This window comes from Populus trichocarpa, chromosome 8 (assembly GCF_000002775.5).
Source record: "Populus trichocarpa isolate Nisqually-1 chromosome 8, P.trichocarpa_v4.1, whole genome shotgun sequence".
Lineage (NCBI taxonomy): Eukaryota > Viridiplantae > Streptophyta > Magnoliopsida > Malpighiales > Salicaceae > Populus > Populus trichocarpa.
In genome coordinates this window covers 11,462,678-11,479,876 of record NC_037292.2, presented here as the reverse complement: position 1 = coordinate 11,479,876, position 17,199 = coordinate 11,462,678, and the positions used below count along the sequence as shown (strand labels likewise).

Here is a 17,199-nt window from a genome sequence, read left to right as displayed (position 1 = left end):
TCATTGGGATAAGAATTAGATTGCCACGATTCCTACAATAGAAGAGAGAGACTTTCCCGATTGGCCAGGTGCTCCTTCTAACCCCTATCGTCAAAAGGACAAAAGGAGAGGTGTTCTAATTGTTTATCACTCGGGCAAGTTATCTGTGATTCAGCGTTCAATATAGAATTTACTCCTTATTCTTTTTAAGATCAGAGGTTCTAAATGACCTGAGAAGAATTGGCATCTATTCCACGACGTTAGAACAAGGATTTCAACATGTATTCGTCATTTATACCAACGCTAGGTAAAGTTTATTGAAACATAACATAGGATAGGAACATCGAGACATAGCACTCAGTAGATCACCAGCAACCAATATTAGTACATAATGTGGGTTGAGGGAATATGATAAAGTAGGTCCAAAGAACGAAGAAAAGGAAGTGGGAATTGACTCATCCATGCATTTTAATGCTGTGATCAAAATACAATGATCTCCAAGTGGCATCTGCGGCAGAGAAATCACAGCCTCCTAAAGTTCTAGGTGGAGGGCATCTTTATATTATCCTAAAGTTGCCACTTGCTAATCTACATTCTTGATTCTTAAAGTTGCCAATTGCTGAACTAAATTCTTGATTACCCCTCTTTGAGATTTAACTCTTGGGCCCCAGAATTCCAAGATAGCCACTTTGGCAATGTTCCACTGGTTTCCATCTAGGACAGCTGGCTCTTTTGTCTCTCTCTTCATTGAAAGGATTTCTCATACTTTTCCACCTAAAAATGACTTGAAATGGGATAATGAAAGCTATCAGTAATAGATCATCACGTTTCCTAAATGTAAAAAGAAAAAAATGAAAGTGATGGAATGGACAGAACATTCATATACAGGGGCATTCAAGCTGAAAGTATATAGAACAAGGAAAGCAGGACATCCACGTTAAGTTTTATTGAGTTCTCCTGTATACTATAGCTTATTAGCCAAACTGTAAACCCAATTATTGGGAAAAAAACAGAGCTTTCTTCACTCGGTCACTCTCTTTCATAAGAATCGATTGACAAGTGGTGGGCGAGAAATGTTTATTTTGGGTGTAAACATTATTAGATATCATCATATGCATGGGATAATCTGCTTATTGGAAAACTAATTGACCAGTTTTCAAGCACTATGTCACTTGGAGAAGGCATTATACGACAGAGTTCACGCCAGGTAACTTTAATGATATGTAGGTGCTATTTCAGGGTCAAATCTGGATACTGCCGCTCACAACCAAGACTAGCTAAAACCTTAACATAAAGCACATATATGAACGTGTAACAGTGCAGATGAAAACATTATTCAAAAAATCAACTATCACAATCTTTTCACAGCATCTTTTCATTTTCTATGCCATAGATGAAGATGATGGATTTATTGTTAGAAAGACTGCATGTCAGAGAACTCGCTTATCAAGAATCAATTTACCTCCTAAACTGGTTCTTCTTGCTTTCAAGGAAAAAGAAAGGATAAATGATGAGAAGGAACTGCCCTAATGATGAAACCTCTAAGATTTGCACTAACAAATGACCATGGCTATCCTAAAGCACTTTCTCTAATATAAACATTTTGGAATGTTATTTGTCAATATAATAACAGGTATCTGTGCTGGGAGTAGTGTGGAATGCATATACCTTGATTTTAGGTGGAATGGTACCATTCTTAGCAGTGCCAGTGCTCCCAAAGCCAAACTTTGGCTTCTTTTCTGCAGGTCTCAGTATTTGGAAAGAACATAGCAGATTCTCATCCACGCTCATCATGGCACCAGCATTGTCAAACTCTCCACAATAATTAGGTGCTGAAAATATGGTTACGAGTTGCCTATTAGCAAAAAACTCATATCCATCTTCTACAACCTGCAATTATGACAAAATAAGCTTATAATAAATGAAAGCATTCCTAATTGTAAGACTTATGATGCCTAGGGCCTTAACGCAGTAAATGGTCAATTAAAACACATTTCATACCTGATGAGCTCGGCAGATTAGATCAAGGTCATGCTTCTGAAGAAATTCTGTCACCCTATCAGCACCAAATATATATGAAACTCCCCTATCATTTGCACCCCAACCTTGAATGTCTTTACTGGGATCAGACCAGAGGAGATCACATAACAAACCGGTTTCTGGAACAACTGCAGGTCGGTATAAATTTCTTATCTGATCCAAATTCCGCAGATCAGGAGAAAGTCCACCATGCATGCAGAGAATCTTTTCATCAATGAGAGCTGCCACAGGCAGGCAGTTGAAGCAATCTGTGAAAACCTTCCATAGTCTGACATTGAATCTTCGTTTGCACTCATCATAAAATCCATATATACGGTTTACAGAAGCACATTCATGGTTGCCTCTCAATAGGAAAAAGTTTTCAGGATATTTTATTTTATATGCAAGCAGAAGGCATATAGTTTCCAGGCTTTGCTTTCCACGATCTACATAATCCCCCAAAAATAAGTAATTGGCACGAGGAGGTAATCCACCATATTCAAAAAGCTTCAGCAGATCAGAATATTGTCCATGTACATCTCCTGGGTGACATAAGATAATAATGTACCAGGCATGTCAGAGTTTCTTTCCTAACAACCACAAACAAACTTTCTTCCTTGTTGTAAAATTTAACTAAATGTGCTAGTAAATCATCTCATTATAGGCTATGATCCAACTTCATATTACTCACAGATGAAGAAATCCTCTCTCGTTATCTCAGTATTTATAACTTGTAATCATAAACAAGAATGAGATGAGAATTTTCAAATTAAGAAGAGAATGGAAGTTCGGAATATCTTAATGACAGATCAAGTTGATATTCATGATTAACCTCAACTTAGATGTCATATCAAGTAGCATGGGGCAAAATGTGCATATGCAAGAGATGTAAGACCACTATAGACAATTTTTAGAGCTCGGAATTATCAGTTATGATGAAGAAGCAGCCTATACAGCAGCACTCCGAGTAATTTACACCCCCACTGAACTGGACTATATACTACAAGACAGCTACAACTTTAGGAAGTAGGTGCAGAAGACAACATGGAAACAAAAATGGGCAGCACAGTCCTAGCAACAACACAAGAGTGACAAACTTGAAGATGACTATAAATCCCAAATTTTCAAAACTCATTAAATTACCCATGACTAAAACTAGGCAACTCCACCAATATTATTATTCATATATATTCATGTCATTAGACTGCTATTTTAATTTCAAAACAAACAATATTGATAGAAAATGTTCTTCAAATATGGCAAGCATGACTAACCAAGACAATAATTTCTGAGTCTTCAACTTTCAGGAGCTCACAAGAACTCGAGAAACAGTTTAGTTTTTCTCCTAAGCAAATCACATGAGTAGCTATTCCAAATTTTTCACTGACTTTTCTTAAAGTAAAAAATTTCAACGGGCACTCTACAGCCCGAAAACAAGCTAAAAAGTGGAAATATTCTCAACTATATATAAACCACAAAACAATTTTGTCAACCACCCTCCTCAGCCTGATATTTTATTTGAAATGAATATACAAAAAAAATTTGGTTTCTGACTATGAAACTCAAATATGTCCCGGGTGTCCTATCAAGAAAAAGGATAGAGTATGATTTATATTCTCGGTGACTAATGGATGCATTCAAGTTCCAGTGCACAAACAGCTCTTAGAGAGGGCATTGAAGACATTAAAAGATATTATTTGCCATGCTATCTCTCACCCTCAAGCAGAGAGTTATTTCTAATATAACTTTCCTGCTTGTTACATGATCTACTAATCCCAAGAAATTTCAGAAGGCATATTAAAACTTAGCTGTGCAGTGATCCCTGTGTGCTACAACTACAAAGGAGCGGAAGGTAATATATTCAGAAATGAAAATTCTCAATCATTTAGTTGGATGAATGTACTAACTGATTTACATCAGAGTTTAGGCAGTTGCCTACGCTGAGTGCAAATGCAAAGTATCCAATGGAATTTCCATAGTTAAACTCCACTAATCTTTTTATTGGAAAGTTATTGATGTAGGTAGCAACAGTTTATGGCCAAAGAGATTTTTTAATTTTTATGAAAACAAAATACAAGAATTCAATACAGCCCACAACCAGAGTATCCATCAAAGTCATCTTTTCAACATTGCGCGTTTCAGAGTGTCCAACTTTAACCCACATCAAGAGCAAAGTTTTTGGATTTGGATCCCATAAAAAATGCATGGTTTATTTCAACTTCAGCCGATAAACTTAGAGCATTTAACAGACATAAGAATTTGTTCAATATGCTTGGCTTATCATACTGGCAGAGTAAGAAATAGGATACTGCATATCTATCAATATGAAGCACAACCCCCAGCATAATCAAATAAAACTAAACGCACCAGCATCAAGAAATTGAAACAAAATTCAAAGCAAAACAAGCTTTGCAGTCAGTAAACTTGAAGTGTCTGTAAATGAACTCTAAGCCTTGGCACTAACCAATTCAAATTTCAATCAACATATACTTTTGACTGTCCTAACATGAAAAATTCAATTTTGACATTATGTATATGGTTGTAAGAAAATAATAGGGTTTATAAGAGGATATTACCACAAATCTTGATAGGAGCTTCAAGCTCTAAAAGATTAGGCTGCTTCAAGAAAACCCCCCTTGAAGTGATGCAAAGTTGCCTGATTTCAGCCTCAGAAAGCTGGACCTGCTTCCCTGGTTTGCCCCTAACTTCAAGCAACCTGGTAATGATTCCATCAAGAACAAAAGGCTCCATATTTTTTTCTCACTTAAGTCTTCTCTTCTCACCCCTTGAAAGATTAAGGAAGAAGCATAAAGATAAAGAACTAGCAAGACCAACACAGCCAGCCGACACTCTACTAGCGCACGATGGTTGTTATGATTTAGTAGCATGGCTTTATAAAAGGGCGAAAGAGGATTAAAGGGAATATCAATTTTTTGGGGGTTTGAGTTTCTTTGTAGTGGAGTAAAGAATGAACGGCGAGTGGAGCGCAGAATTTTGAAAAAAAGCCAAGCAAGAATATATTCTTGTTTTGTTAGAGAAATTAGAAAGTAAACTAGCAAGTGTTTGAGGAGGACATAGAAAGGAGTAAAGTAGTCGTAGTAAGTGGGAGAAAATGGAGCCCAGAAAGAAGCTCCCTCTTGAGAGAAAGAAACGCTGACAATGGCAGCGATCGTGACGCTTGTTTTCTTTGAAATTTTGCAAGCGGCAACAACAGCACCACCAATTGTAGCGTTTCCGCTTTTTCGGAAAGTAATGGTGGTGGACCGTTATCCGCCCGTTGCCACCAGAGATGTGATGAGACCCCATCTCCATTCACTTCCCTCTGCCGGTTCGATTTTATACTACCTTTGGACTGGATAATTGCTAATTTATGCTATCAATTGGAGTTTCTTTGTGGGCCTCGAATATTATTCTAAGCCCACCTCACAAAAAAGGGCCCGATTCACGTGCTGTCGCGAAGAGACCGAGAAGGGGCCACATTCTGATATGCTTGCTATATTGCTATCTATCAATAGAAAAAAATAATTTATTATGTTATATTATATAAAAATACTAATTTTTAAAATACTCCAATTTTAATATATCTTTAGAATTCCTCTACATGCACTAACTGCTCCTTCTGCACAAACCCTCCAAAGGAATCAAATCAATTTTAAGGAGAGCATGATATTTGGCACCTGTGACCTGATTTGACAGCTTTTCTTTCTCGGAGTTTTATGAGTTTTTCTACGTTTATTTTTTCCTTTTTTTTTTTACATTTAGGATTCTTTGCTCAACATTTCACATTTTTTCATTTGCAATCGGGCGAGTAACAGGTCATGTCCATCGATGGTTGCTTTGGTTTTTAATTTGTTATTGGTTTGGATCTTCAATTTTATTAAAAAAAATTGATTACATAAAACAATCAGCAGTTAACTGACCTTCTATGCGTGAAAAGATGGCTCTTGATGTAAAATAAATCATTTCGATGCAACTCAAAAGGCTTTTAGAGGCGCAAGATCCTTACTTTCTAGCAGCTGAGAATCCATAATTCGAAGTGACTTGGTTTTTTAAAGTTCCAAGAAAAAGAAATGCATCGGATTCGATTTATCATTCGGGCCCTTGTCATTTGCTTGTCGATTCACTCAACTGTATCTCACATTCCTACTCGTAATCTTGATCTTTTTTACAAACACAAGGAAGTGCATAGAAATGCATAGGCTATGAATGAATAGAAAGCTCAAATACCGGCAGAAAAGCCAGCGGTTCTAACATGAAAAAAGAAAAAAAAATTGAGATTGCGTGCATGGAAAATAGAGCGCAGGCATGAGCAGTCTTATGTTAGTGGGAAACAGAATGCTGAAAACAAAATTAAGATTTGCATGGATATTATCACAATCACTAATTAGTTTATGGAATGATGGGATCGAGTTGCTTAGTCATCATCTGCTTCAATTGTGCTCTATTAAGAACTTGCTTGCTCATTTCCAGTTTCTCTGTTATGTATCAGCATATCATTGTACCAGCTCATTCTTCAATAATTGTGCTTGATTTGGATTCTTTTGCATTATTGGAATCAAACAGGTGGAAAGTAACTCGAATGTACGGTGAAGACAAGGTAGAGGACAGGTTTGGAATCCAGCCCTACTGGGAAATTCCAAGAAGTTCATTGCAAGGCTCTTGGCCATTCTTTGGCTTAAAGGCCATACTGTCGTGGTATCGTGGCTGGCACTCCAGCTAGCTATGACTGATTCTCCTCCTCTAAAAATCACAAAAGGTTAAAATGCCCACGCCATATCCAACAACATAATGGTGCATTAAATTGAGCCTCCTCGTTTTATCTCTTAATTGATTATTTTTGCTACAGTTTAGCAATATCATATTATATCAGTTAATATAGTAACTGAGCTTGTGGATATTGATGTATATCGGGGTCATCATACCTCCACGTTAGACCTAACCCACCTCCATATGGAACATGTATACCCAGATGAAGAAGGGAACCCGTCTCGCCAATTTCAAGACCACTCGGGGGGGGCCCGGCCTGGAACCTAGCTAGTCCGGACAAATTATGTTGGATCAATCTAGCTATTTGTTTCACCTATTAAAGAAATAAACAGCAGACGAATTAAATACGTCATGTTTCATAGATATGTGCCTTGCTAAGAATTGGATTTTCAGTTTACTTTCTACATTGATGAAAGCTTATGTCATCAATATAAACTTTACAGTACGTAGCTCATTGATCATTTTATTTTTTTTACTCTCAGGTAATTCTCAACTAATCCAAAATTATAGAGGATGAGTGAACAGTGAAGTATCACTTTGCTCATGTCTCTATGTAAGATACATAACCTCAACGCTTTTTAATGAGTAGAGATGTAAATTTAGTTAGAATTCGATAGATATCAAATCTAAATATGTGAATTTTTTTATATATAATCATCTTAGACGGTGAGTAATGGATAAAAAATAAATATTATTAAATCCAATTCGAAATGTAATCAAAATCTAATGTGAGATATGTTTTTATATATTTTAGATATATATGTAGAATATTTATATTTTTTTAATCCAATATAATATATACATATCTCAAAATTAACATGGCACATATAATACATGGATAACATTTATAATTTTATCTTGTAATATATATATATATATATATATATTATTAATTTATTTTTTGTTAAATAATAATAGTACAATGGATATTGGATACTTGAAACTTGATGTATTAAATATAAATATCTAAATTTCTTATCCAATATAAAAAAAAAACTCAAATACCCGTTTCCATCCCCAAGATTAAACAGCATTGAGTATTTAATTTTAAAGTAAAGAGGTGTTCTTCTTCAACAATATCTCATTCTTCTTCTTAGCTTTGTAGAAACATTTAGCACAACTTTATTGTTTTTTGGGCTCATTCCCTTCACCATCTATATTAACTTCAGATATCAGAGAATTTCCGATCCTTTCAAGAGACTTTCAGCCCACGTTAGTATTGAAAAGAGTGACATCCTCGGTGAAGGAGCTAGACATTTGATTAACTTTTTTGTGAAGATTTTGGAAAAAGTCTAAACTTTGTGAGAAGAATGTTTGGGGGAGCTAATACGAATTTCCGGAGAGTTTTAATTTGACCGAATCTTGCAAGTTACTTCAAGTTGCTGTGGATGGAAAACCAAGTGAAGGTCAGATGATAAAAAAAGAAAAAGAAAAAAGCTTATTGTTTTCAGAGACATGGAGTTTGATGAGACATTTAGGCATACGTACTAGGTATGGTCACCATGGTTACAATATTGATGATGATTCAGATGTGGAGAGCGACGACACAAACATGGACGATTCAGATACGAGAGCGTGGGAGAAGAGAGCGATATGCATATTGCTCTTTCATGTTCTTTCACTATTATTATGTGGAAAAATGATTTTCATATGGCTAATCAAAGAACAAGGGTTAACCACAAAAATGTTCTTCTTCTGTAGAGTTGTCGCTAATTTTACGCCTTACATTATCCATTATCTTAAAATGTACCCTTCTAACCACCATTCAAATTAGTTGACCTATTCTTGAATACTATACAGTGTGCAACTGGTTTATGAGAAATAAAAATTCAAATCCATCCAAAAAATTAAAATTTATAATCTTCCTAATCTTGAGCTCAATGGGATTCAATTTTTCTTATTTTCTTAACTGCTCATCTATTTATTTATTTTTTATATTAGGCGCGACTTTGTTTTTTTAATTCTTCAATTCAGTTTAAATTCACTACAAGATTTAACAGTTTTACCGACGGAATTTTTCCGTCGGCGTAAGACACATATTTCGTCGGTAATTAATTTTCCGTCGGTAAATCCGTTGGTAATAAAAAAATAAATTTATCCGCTTCATTTCGTCGGTATATCCCTCGGTAATAATATTTTTTTATTACCAACGGATTTACCGACGGAATTACTGATGGAATTTCCGTCGGTAATTATTTAAAAACATTTAAAAGAAATTCATTTTATAAAATTATAAAATAATTAAATTAGCATAAATTAACACTGTATAATATATACTCAAAATGCTTGGAAAAAAAATAAGAAAATCAACTCAAACAAATTTGCAACAAATAAATAAAATGAAAAAATAAATTCAACTAAAAAAATTCATATGAAAAAAATAAAGTTGCAATTGCTAAAAATTTTAAAATCCTATAAATAAATCAACTAAAAATTGATCTCATATGAAAAACAAAATCTCACAACAACATTTATACAATTATTAAGAACAAAAACAATAAAAAATAAAATAAAAAACAAATATAGTGAAAAAAATCATGAAAAAAGAAAAATCTTACCTTAATGTAGTTGCAAGTGAAGCTAAGGAGAGAAAAAAATTTTCGTTAAGCATATTAATTAAAAAAAAAAACTAAGAGGATAAAAGAAGAAAGAAGAAGAAGACATACCCAAGCATGGAGGAAAAGAGAAGGAGATGAGGAGAGAAAAGAAGAGAAAGAAATATATATTGATGTTTTTTACATATAGTGAAGAAGAAGAAGAAGAAGAAGTAGAAGAACAACAAGAAGAAGAAGAATAAGGAGAAGAAATGAGTCCGTCTCTTGTGAAATAAAGAGATTCAGGCTTTTTATTGGGGCGCGTTACCGACAGATTTACCGACGGATAATTGAATATTAATATTTTTTAATTATTCCGTCGGTAATTCCATCGGTAATATTTAATTTAAATTTTTAATTTCATAAAATTTTTTCAGAAACCGCCAACAATTACCGACGGTTTTTCAATCCGTCGGTGATTCCGTCTGTAATATTTAAATGAAAATTTTAAATTAATTGAATTTTTTCAGAAAACCTCCAAATAACACTCTCTGGAAAATACCGACGGAAAATTCCGTCGGTGATTCCCTTTGTAATTGACATGATGAACAGTGTTCACAGTGTTCCGTTGGTAAAAATGACACGTCATCCTTCTTTTTTTTGCTTTGTTTTAAATTTTTTTCCCACGGTAATTCCGTCGGTATATACCGAGGAAATATTTCCGTCGGTAAAATCCCTTGGAAATTTACCGATGAAAATATTCCCTCGGTATTTCCGTTTGTATTTATCAATTTTCTGATAGTGATGGATTAATTCTTTTCTTTCTAAACAATATTTCTTAAAACAATAAATTTGATTAATATTAAAATTTTGGAGTATCCTCGTAACTTCTAAGCTGATTTTGTAACAAGTTTGGATGGATAGCACATGGAAATGTAGGATGGGTAGAATTTAAAGATAAAATCGATGAGCGCGGTCAGTGAAAGGTAACATTGATACAGATCCTATAGGTGAGGAGTTTTTTTGTAGTTAACCCAAAGAACAAGGACAGTTTCTTAGAGTATGATGTTTCGTATGTAAGAGGGATTGCTGATAAATATTATCTTCCTTGGAATGAAAATGAAGCTGTTGGCTCCATTATGCTCATTCAGTGTTCGAGGACACCAGTTTAAATTATTTAATGACTTTTCGGGACGATGAACTAGTCGAAGGGCACCTTGTAGCTTTGTTTTGGATCATGGTGCTTTTGCACGAAACAAATTTAAGATCGGAACAAAGTTTGACTTTGTTTAACTCGAGTCTACGTGATCCCATGTTAAAAGAACTTTTCAAAGAAAGGCAGCAGTCACCTCATTTTTTTCCATTGATACTTAATTATGTGGTTTCTAAGGCCCACGTACAAGAAGGGTCATTCAACACCCTTCAGCCCCTTTACTTTACAAGGTTTCGAGAGGAAATACAGGGGGATGAAAATGGAAAATACACATGAAGATTCGGCATATGATCAATCCTACCATCTCAATAAATCATATGGGAGGAGGAAAAAAAAAGATAAGAAACATGTAAAATTAAGATAGTTCAGCAAGGACTAACAGCATCTTCAGATGAATTCAATAGGTGTTCCAGATAATCAGCACCTAAATCTTCCAAAACCATCACATTCTCTATCCTAACATTACTCTCTTTCTTGCTTCTGCTTCCCAATTTCCTTCTCATGGAGTGCTTCCTCTTTAGAGCCACCACAGGCGAGCACCCATCCTCTTGGTCAGTACACTTCATATCCTTCAGTGACTCCCTCACTCTTTCAACTGGGAAATTCAGTGTCGCCCCAGTTCCTCTCATTGAAAAAGCAGCTTGGTCATAGGCCAAAGCAGCTGCCTCTGCACTATCAAATGTGCCTAACCACACCCTTACGCCATGCCTTGTGGAATCCCTTATCTCTGCCGCGAATTTGCCCCATGGCCGCCTCCTAACACCCCTGTAGGACTTTTCCTTGTTGGGATCTTCTTCGGCCACGGAACTAACCTCTTCTTCCTTAATAATTCCATTATAGGAAGTTGCTTTTGACGTTTCTTGAGTGGCCTCCGAGATTAGCCCAAAAAGAAGCATTTCATCAGAGTCGTTTTCATTGAAGGGGAGAGAACTTTGGTTAAAAGATTGGCCATGGAAAAAATCTGGCGATTCAAAACAAGATTCGAATGAAAAATCAGAATTTGAGGAGTGGAAGAAGGAGCCATCCATTTGAATTGGCTGGGGGGGTTGGTTTTCGGTTTGCCCTGCAATTTGTGTTTTTTGTGGCTTCCTGTTTTCTTGCAGTGCCTACTGGGGTGTGCAAAATTTGAAGTCTAGTGTACTTTATATACCCAGCAAAGGGATGCAGTCAGTTAGGCAGGATTTTGATTTTATCTATAAAAAAATAATTAAAAAAATATAGATATTTTTTTATAAATACAAGTGTGCGGGTTTTTCATATAATATTTAATTACAAAAATATTTAATCTTCATGTTGTTCTATCTAAAAATCATTTAAGCTAGTCTTGCAATATTCTAAAATACAGAAAAAAGAATGGATGTGGGATCCACATCTGCATGCCTATGGGGTAAAATTACAGATTGGTCAACTGAAGATGGATGGCCACGTCAGAAGAGTTTTGTGATGACATCATCCCAATCACATCAGCTTTGTCTGGGTGTGGGATTTGTTGAAGAGGGCCTTGTCCACTTGTCATCCACGTGGATGAAAATTAATTTCCTCTTTTTCCCCGTAGTTGGGACAGCTCAGGTTGGCTGCTTCGTTTCCCTCCAAATGCTCTGCTCCGCTCGAGGAACCACTCCTTCCTTTGGTTTGTTTTCACTACAATGACTCGAGGGAACGAGTGGTTTTTCTCACTTGTAAGGTATCACAATGTGAATAAACCTTAATCTTAATAATAATAATAATAATAATAATAATAATAATAATAAAATTACCATAATCAGAGTCGATTTAAGGTAATTGTAAGTCTCAATAAAACTATAAATGTATTCTTTTAAAATATTTAAGAAATATTTTATTATTATTTTATATATATATATATATATATATATATATATATATCTAATAAATAGGATCTTGGATAATTTTTATTCTGAACTTGGGATTTTTTTATTAACTGATAATAATTTTCATTTCATAAAGTATAATTAATAAATATATCTTTAAACATTTTATTAAATAGAGTATTGGATAATTGCTGAAGCAACCCTTAGCTTAAGCTACTTCTACCTTAAGCAACTTCTCACCATAAATGTGCTTTTCCATTTTATGAATTGTAGAGTTTTCGGATTGTACTAAAAAAAAGTCAAAAATCGTTATCATTAGGGTTACTGACCTTTCTAAAGAATTATCGCTAGGGTTTAACGACGCTCAACTAAGTTAGGTTTAAATGTGATGAAATTATTTATCAAACAAACGATAAAATTATTCCCCTTTAATTTTCTTTTTTAAAAGACTTAAGATTAGGAATGAGTATTCTTGTGCATGTGCAGTGTTCTTTATAGTGAATTTTGTGTTTGTGTGTATATATAGTAACTTCCTTCTCTTTTCTTTTTAAGATTTTAGACCTTCGATCTCGGTACTCTTTTATTGACACCTTCCTTTCTCTCTCTCTCTCCTCTCTCTAGTTTTTCTTGTTACTAATAATCCCAAATATAATGATTTATAATGAATTTGATGGTGTTTGGAGTTCAAGTAATCACACATAAGTATCTTTTTATCTAAAAATATTGATTCTGACCACTACCAGAAATTTGATAAATACAAATGGAAATATCGATAGAAATATTTTCTCGATATATATCGAAAGAATTACAGTGGGAAAACAATAATTTAAACAAAGCCAAAAATTACGATGACGTGTCATTTATACCAACAGAATTACCGACATAATAAATTCCGTCAGTAAAATCATTGAAAAACTGTTAACATTGTTCATCATGTCAATTACAAAGGGAATCACCAACGGAAAATTCCGTTGGTATTTTCCAGGGAGCTTTGGAACTATTCACTTCCCAAATACACTGTTAATTATTGTTCTTTAGAGACAAAATCACCGACAGATTAAAAAGTCATTGGCGTTAATTGGCGGGTTTCTGAAAAATTTTGATTAAATTAAAAATTTAAATTAAATATTATAGACTGAATCACCAACGGATTGAAAAGTCGTCGATGATATTTGGCGGTGTCTGAAAATTTTTGATTAAATTGAAAAATTAAATTAAATATTACAGACGGAATCACCGACAGAATAATTAAAAATATTAATATTTAATTATCCATCGGTAAAACCATTAGTAAAACACCCCGATAAAAAACCTAGAATCCCTAATTTCACAACAGATAGACCTCCTTTCTTCTTCTTCTTCTTTCCCATATGTAAAAAAATCAACATCCTTTCTTTCTCTTCTCTTCTCTTTTCTCCTCAACTCTTTCTCTTCTCTTTCATATCCAGGTATGTCTTCTTCTCCTTTCTTCTTTTCTCTTCTCAATTTTTTTTAATTAATATACTTTACGAATTTTTTTTTCTCTTCTCAGCTTCATTTGCAACTACATTAAGGTAAGATTTTTCTTTTTTCTTTTTTTTCATGTTTTTTTTCACTATATTTGTTTTTTATTTTATTTATAATTTTTTTTGTTCTTAATAATTGTATTAATGTTGTTATAGGATATTTTTTTTTCATATGAGATCAATTATTAGTTGATTTATTTACAGGATTTTTAAATTTTTAGCAATCGCAACTTCATTTTTTTCATATGAATTTTTTTTAGTTGAATTTTTTTGTGTTATTTATTTATTGAAATTTTGTTTGAGTTTATTTTCTTTTATTTTTCAAGCAACTCAGTTTTGAGTTTTATAGAGTGTTGATTTATATTAATTTAATTATTTTATAGTTTTGTAAAATAGATTTTTTAAAAAATATTTTTAAATAATCATCAACGGAATTATATATGGTATTTTTTCGAGGAAAATACCAATGGAATGATGCGGTAACTTTTTTTGTGCTTTTTCTGTCAATAAATCCGTTGGTAATAATATTTTTGTATTACCAACGGACTTACTGACGAATAAAAAATTACCGATGAAAGATTCATCAACGGAGCATTTTCGTCTATGATTCTGTCAGTAAATTAATTACCAACAGAATGATAGTACAAAAACCGACGGAAAATTCTGTCGCTAAATATAAAGATTGTGGTAGTGAACGTGATGTCGTTAGTTGGAAAAGTTTTAATCCCAAATGTTGATTAGACTCAGCTGCACTTAGGCTCAGTAAGTTGTTGAACTAAAAAATATTACGTATGGTAGCTCGTTAGACATATATATTTGGACTCAACACATAACAGTTCACTACAATCACGTCAGCTTGGGATCAGCATATAACTGACCCAAGAATATTGGATTTAGCAGTTCATCTTTTATATATACTTAAACTCAATAGATAGTTGAACACAAGGATATTGGATTTGACAGATCACCATACCTATGACCACTTAGATTCGGCTCGTAGCCAAGCCTAAAAATATTGAGCTAGGAAGTGAGTTGCACGTACCTATTAGATTAAATCAAATGTATATCCATCATATTTGAATACTATTATCACCAATATCAGTGATGGTAAAAGAAATAAATATATATTAAATAGAATAATATATCATTTAAAAAATAATTATCATCTCTTATTCTTGCTCCCACCTCTCTTTGTAGAAGTGGAATTATGTTTAATTTCTATTTTTATTCTCATTATTTACTATGATTTTAAAACAACATGCTTATTCTTATTTTCATAATAGCATTCATTGTTACTAAAGAATACTCATGATCAAATGAAAGAAATCTCGAAATTGAAAGACTACTATGTCTATATCTTTAATATTTGTAGCACACGTAATAAAAGTGAATTCTTTAAAATTTCATTAAAAATTATAATGCTAATAGTATTGATGAATCTAAATTTAAGGGTCCAAAAACCCCCCCTCAATAACCTTCCTTAGCTTAACTAAGAAATTAATCTCATTTTCTTTGGGCTCAATCAAGAAAAAGACCTCTCTTCATTAGGCTCAACCAAGGAAAAAACTCGTTTTTCCTTAGCTACAACTACATTTTAGATCATATTCTTCATACACCTATTAGATATATAAAAATCCTCCAGTGGTCCATCTTATTTCCATAAACATTAATATATGCCAAAGATATTTCTATCAACATTAATTCATATGTCTGAGTTATTTTTTTTAATATTATTAAGTTAATATTACACTTTAGCCTCTTTTGTCCATATAAAAAAAATTCATGAGCTATAAATAGATCAAGAATCCTTTAAACAAAGGGTTCAGAATCTTTATTCTCTATTGCATATTTATTTTCAGGGTATCTCTATGTAATATTATTACATTTTTATCTCAAAAGGTCACTGACTTAACTATCGAAGAGTTCCTAAATTCACTAAATTGAATCTTTTTGCAAATATCGGGCACCAATCACCTTAAAGAAAGAATGGATCATATTTCTAGAAAAAGGATTGATGCCTCCATTAAAAAACAAAATGGTTGAACAAACACTCGGGGGTAATTTAATATTTTTATATTTTTATTGTACAGTATAATTATTTATATGACCTTGAAAAAAGAAAAAACACAGCTAATGTCCTAGAGGTTTTTTTAAAATTTCATATTTGTGGTACAATCTAAGTACCCCTTAACGCTTGAGGTCAACTTTTTTTTTTTGTCTTAAAAGGGTATTTTTGATTTTTTAACCTTAGTATATTTACAATTATCACGTGCAATGAAAAATATATATATTTTTTATATATTAAAAAAGAAAAAGTAACTAGTATATGCAGTACATGTGTTAGCAAATAGGAGCCGTCTGCGACCGCACCTTTCAAGTGGCAAAGCCTCCACACGCGCCGTCATAATTTTTATGGAGCTCCCACACGTCTGATCTAAATCATTTAAATAATATTATATGTTGAGTAATCAACAGTGTTTTGATCTATATCAAAAGTAAAAAGCTGATACTTTAAGGTTTTTTTTCATCCATGATGATTTTGATGTGTTTTAATTAATAAACTGTACAGAAGGTATGTCTAGAAACTCCAACCAGAAAAGACAAACCCATTTAAATATTAGTCTCGAATAATTAATTACACACAGGGAATTTCCTAGTAACTTCCGAGTTCATGTTGTTGCATTTCGTCACTCTACGTATCGGGATTCATGTGAAATGATTTTGCGATCCAATCATAAACTTGTGCCAACTTCGGATGAAAATGACTTCTTCCGATACGTAGAATGGTGCATTTTATTTCCCAAAATGCTAAAAAATTGTTCACCACTGGTTGGTGATCCACAGAAATGTATAGCCATCATCATCCTAGCTAGATATAGAGCCTATGGATCATAATCTTGAAAATCTTGTGACTGGAAATGGTCCAGATACACGGCCCCCTTGAAACCGAGGAAGTATTTCCAATTCGCCGAAACTCGGAGATAATAGTTGAATGCTTGAAAGTCCTCCAAAAAGAATGGATACGATGACGTGGACAGTGACCACCACCTATTTTTTTTAGTGCTGTTTGGTAGGAATTATTTTTGAAAGTTTTTTTATTAAAAAATATATTAAAATAATATTTTTTTTATTTTTAAATTTTTTTTTTCATATAACTATATAAAAAAATATATATTAAAGTAAAAATATATAAAAAATACGTCCAACATCAAACGTAAACACCCTCACGGACAAGACGTTGCGATGTTATGTAGGTTCCATTTGTTTTTCATATGTAGCTTCTAGGAAAGCGGTTTCAGGAGAGCCCCCCTCTTTTTCAGGTTTCTCATAAGACAAAATTCATACATTTAAAT

At 33.4% G+C, this 17,199-nt stretch overlaps 2 protein-coding genes across 3 annotated transcripts; both read right to left on the bottom strand.

Moving 5' to 3' along the window:
- Positions 1 to 270: 270 nt before the first annotated feature.
- LOC18101604 (serine/threonine-protein phosphatase PP1 isozyme 3) lies at positions 271 to 5,313 on the bottom strand. Of its 2 annotated transcripts, none has more exons than XM_006379835.3 (4): positions 4,575 to 5,313; positions 1,981 to 2,540; positions 1,648 to 1,869; positions 271 to 763 (listed from the first exon to the last, which is right to left on the bottom strand). In XM_006379835.3, the coding sequence occupies exons 1-4, from the start codon at positions 4,747 to 4,749 to the stop codon at positions 740 to 742; spliced, it is 981 nt and encodes a 326-aa protein (XP_006379897.1). In that variant the 5' UTR covers positions 4,750 to 5,313; the 3' UTR covers positions 271 to 739. The 2 variants fall into 2 exon arrangements, with proteins under 2 accessions (XP_006379897.1, XP_024462960.1); XM_024607192.2 differs by having other exon boundaries at positions 271 to 753.
- Positions 5,314 to 10,624: 5,311 nt separating this feature from the next.
- Positions 10,625 to 11,649, bottom strand: LOC18101603 (ethylene-response factor C3). Its single transcript, XM_024607193.2, has one exon. The coding sequence runs from the start codon at positions 11,538 to 11,540 to the stop codon at positions 10,878 to 10,880; it is 663 nt and encodes a 220-aa protein (XP_024462961.1). The 5' UTR covers positions 11,541 to 11,649; the 3' UTR covers positions 10,625 to 10,877.
- Between the last annotated feature and the right edge of the window lie 5,550 nt (positions 11,650 to 17,199).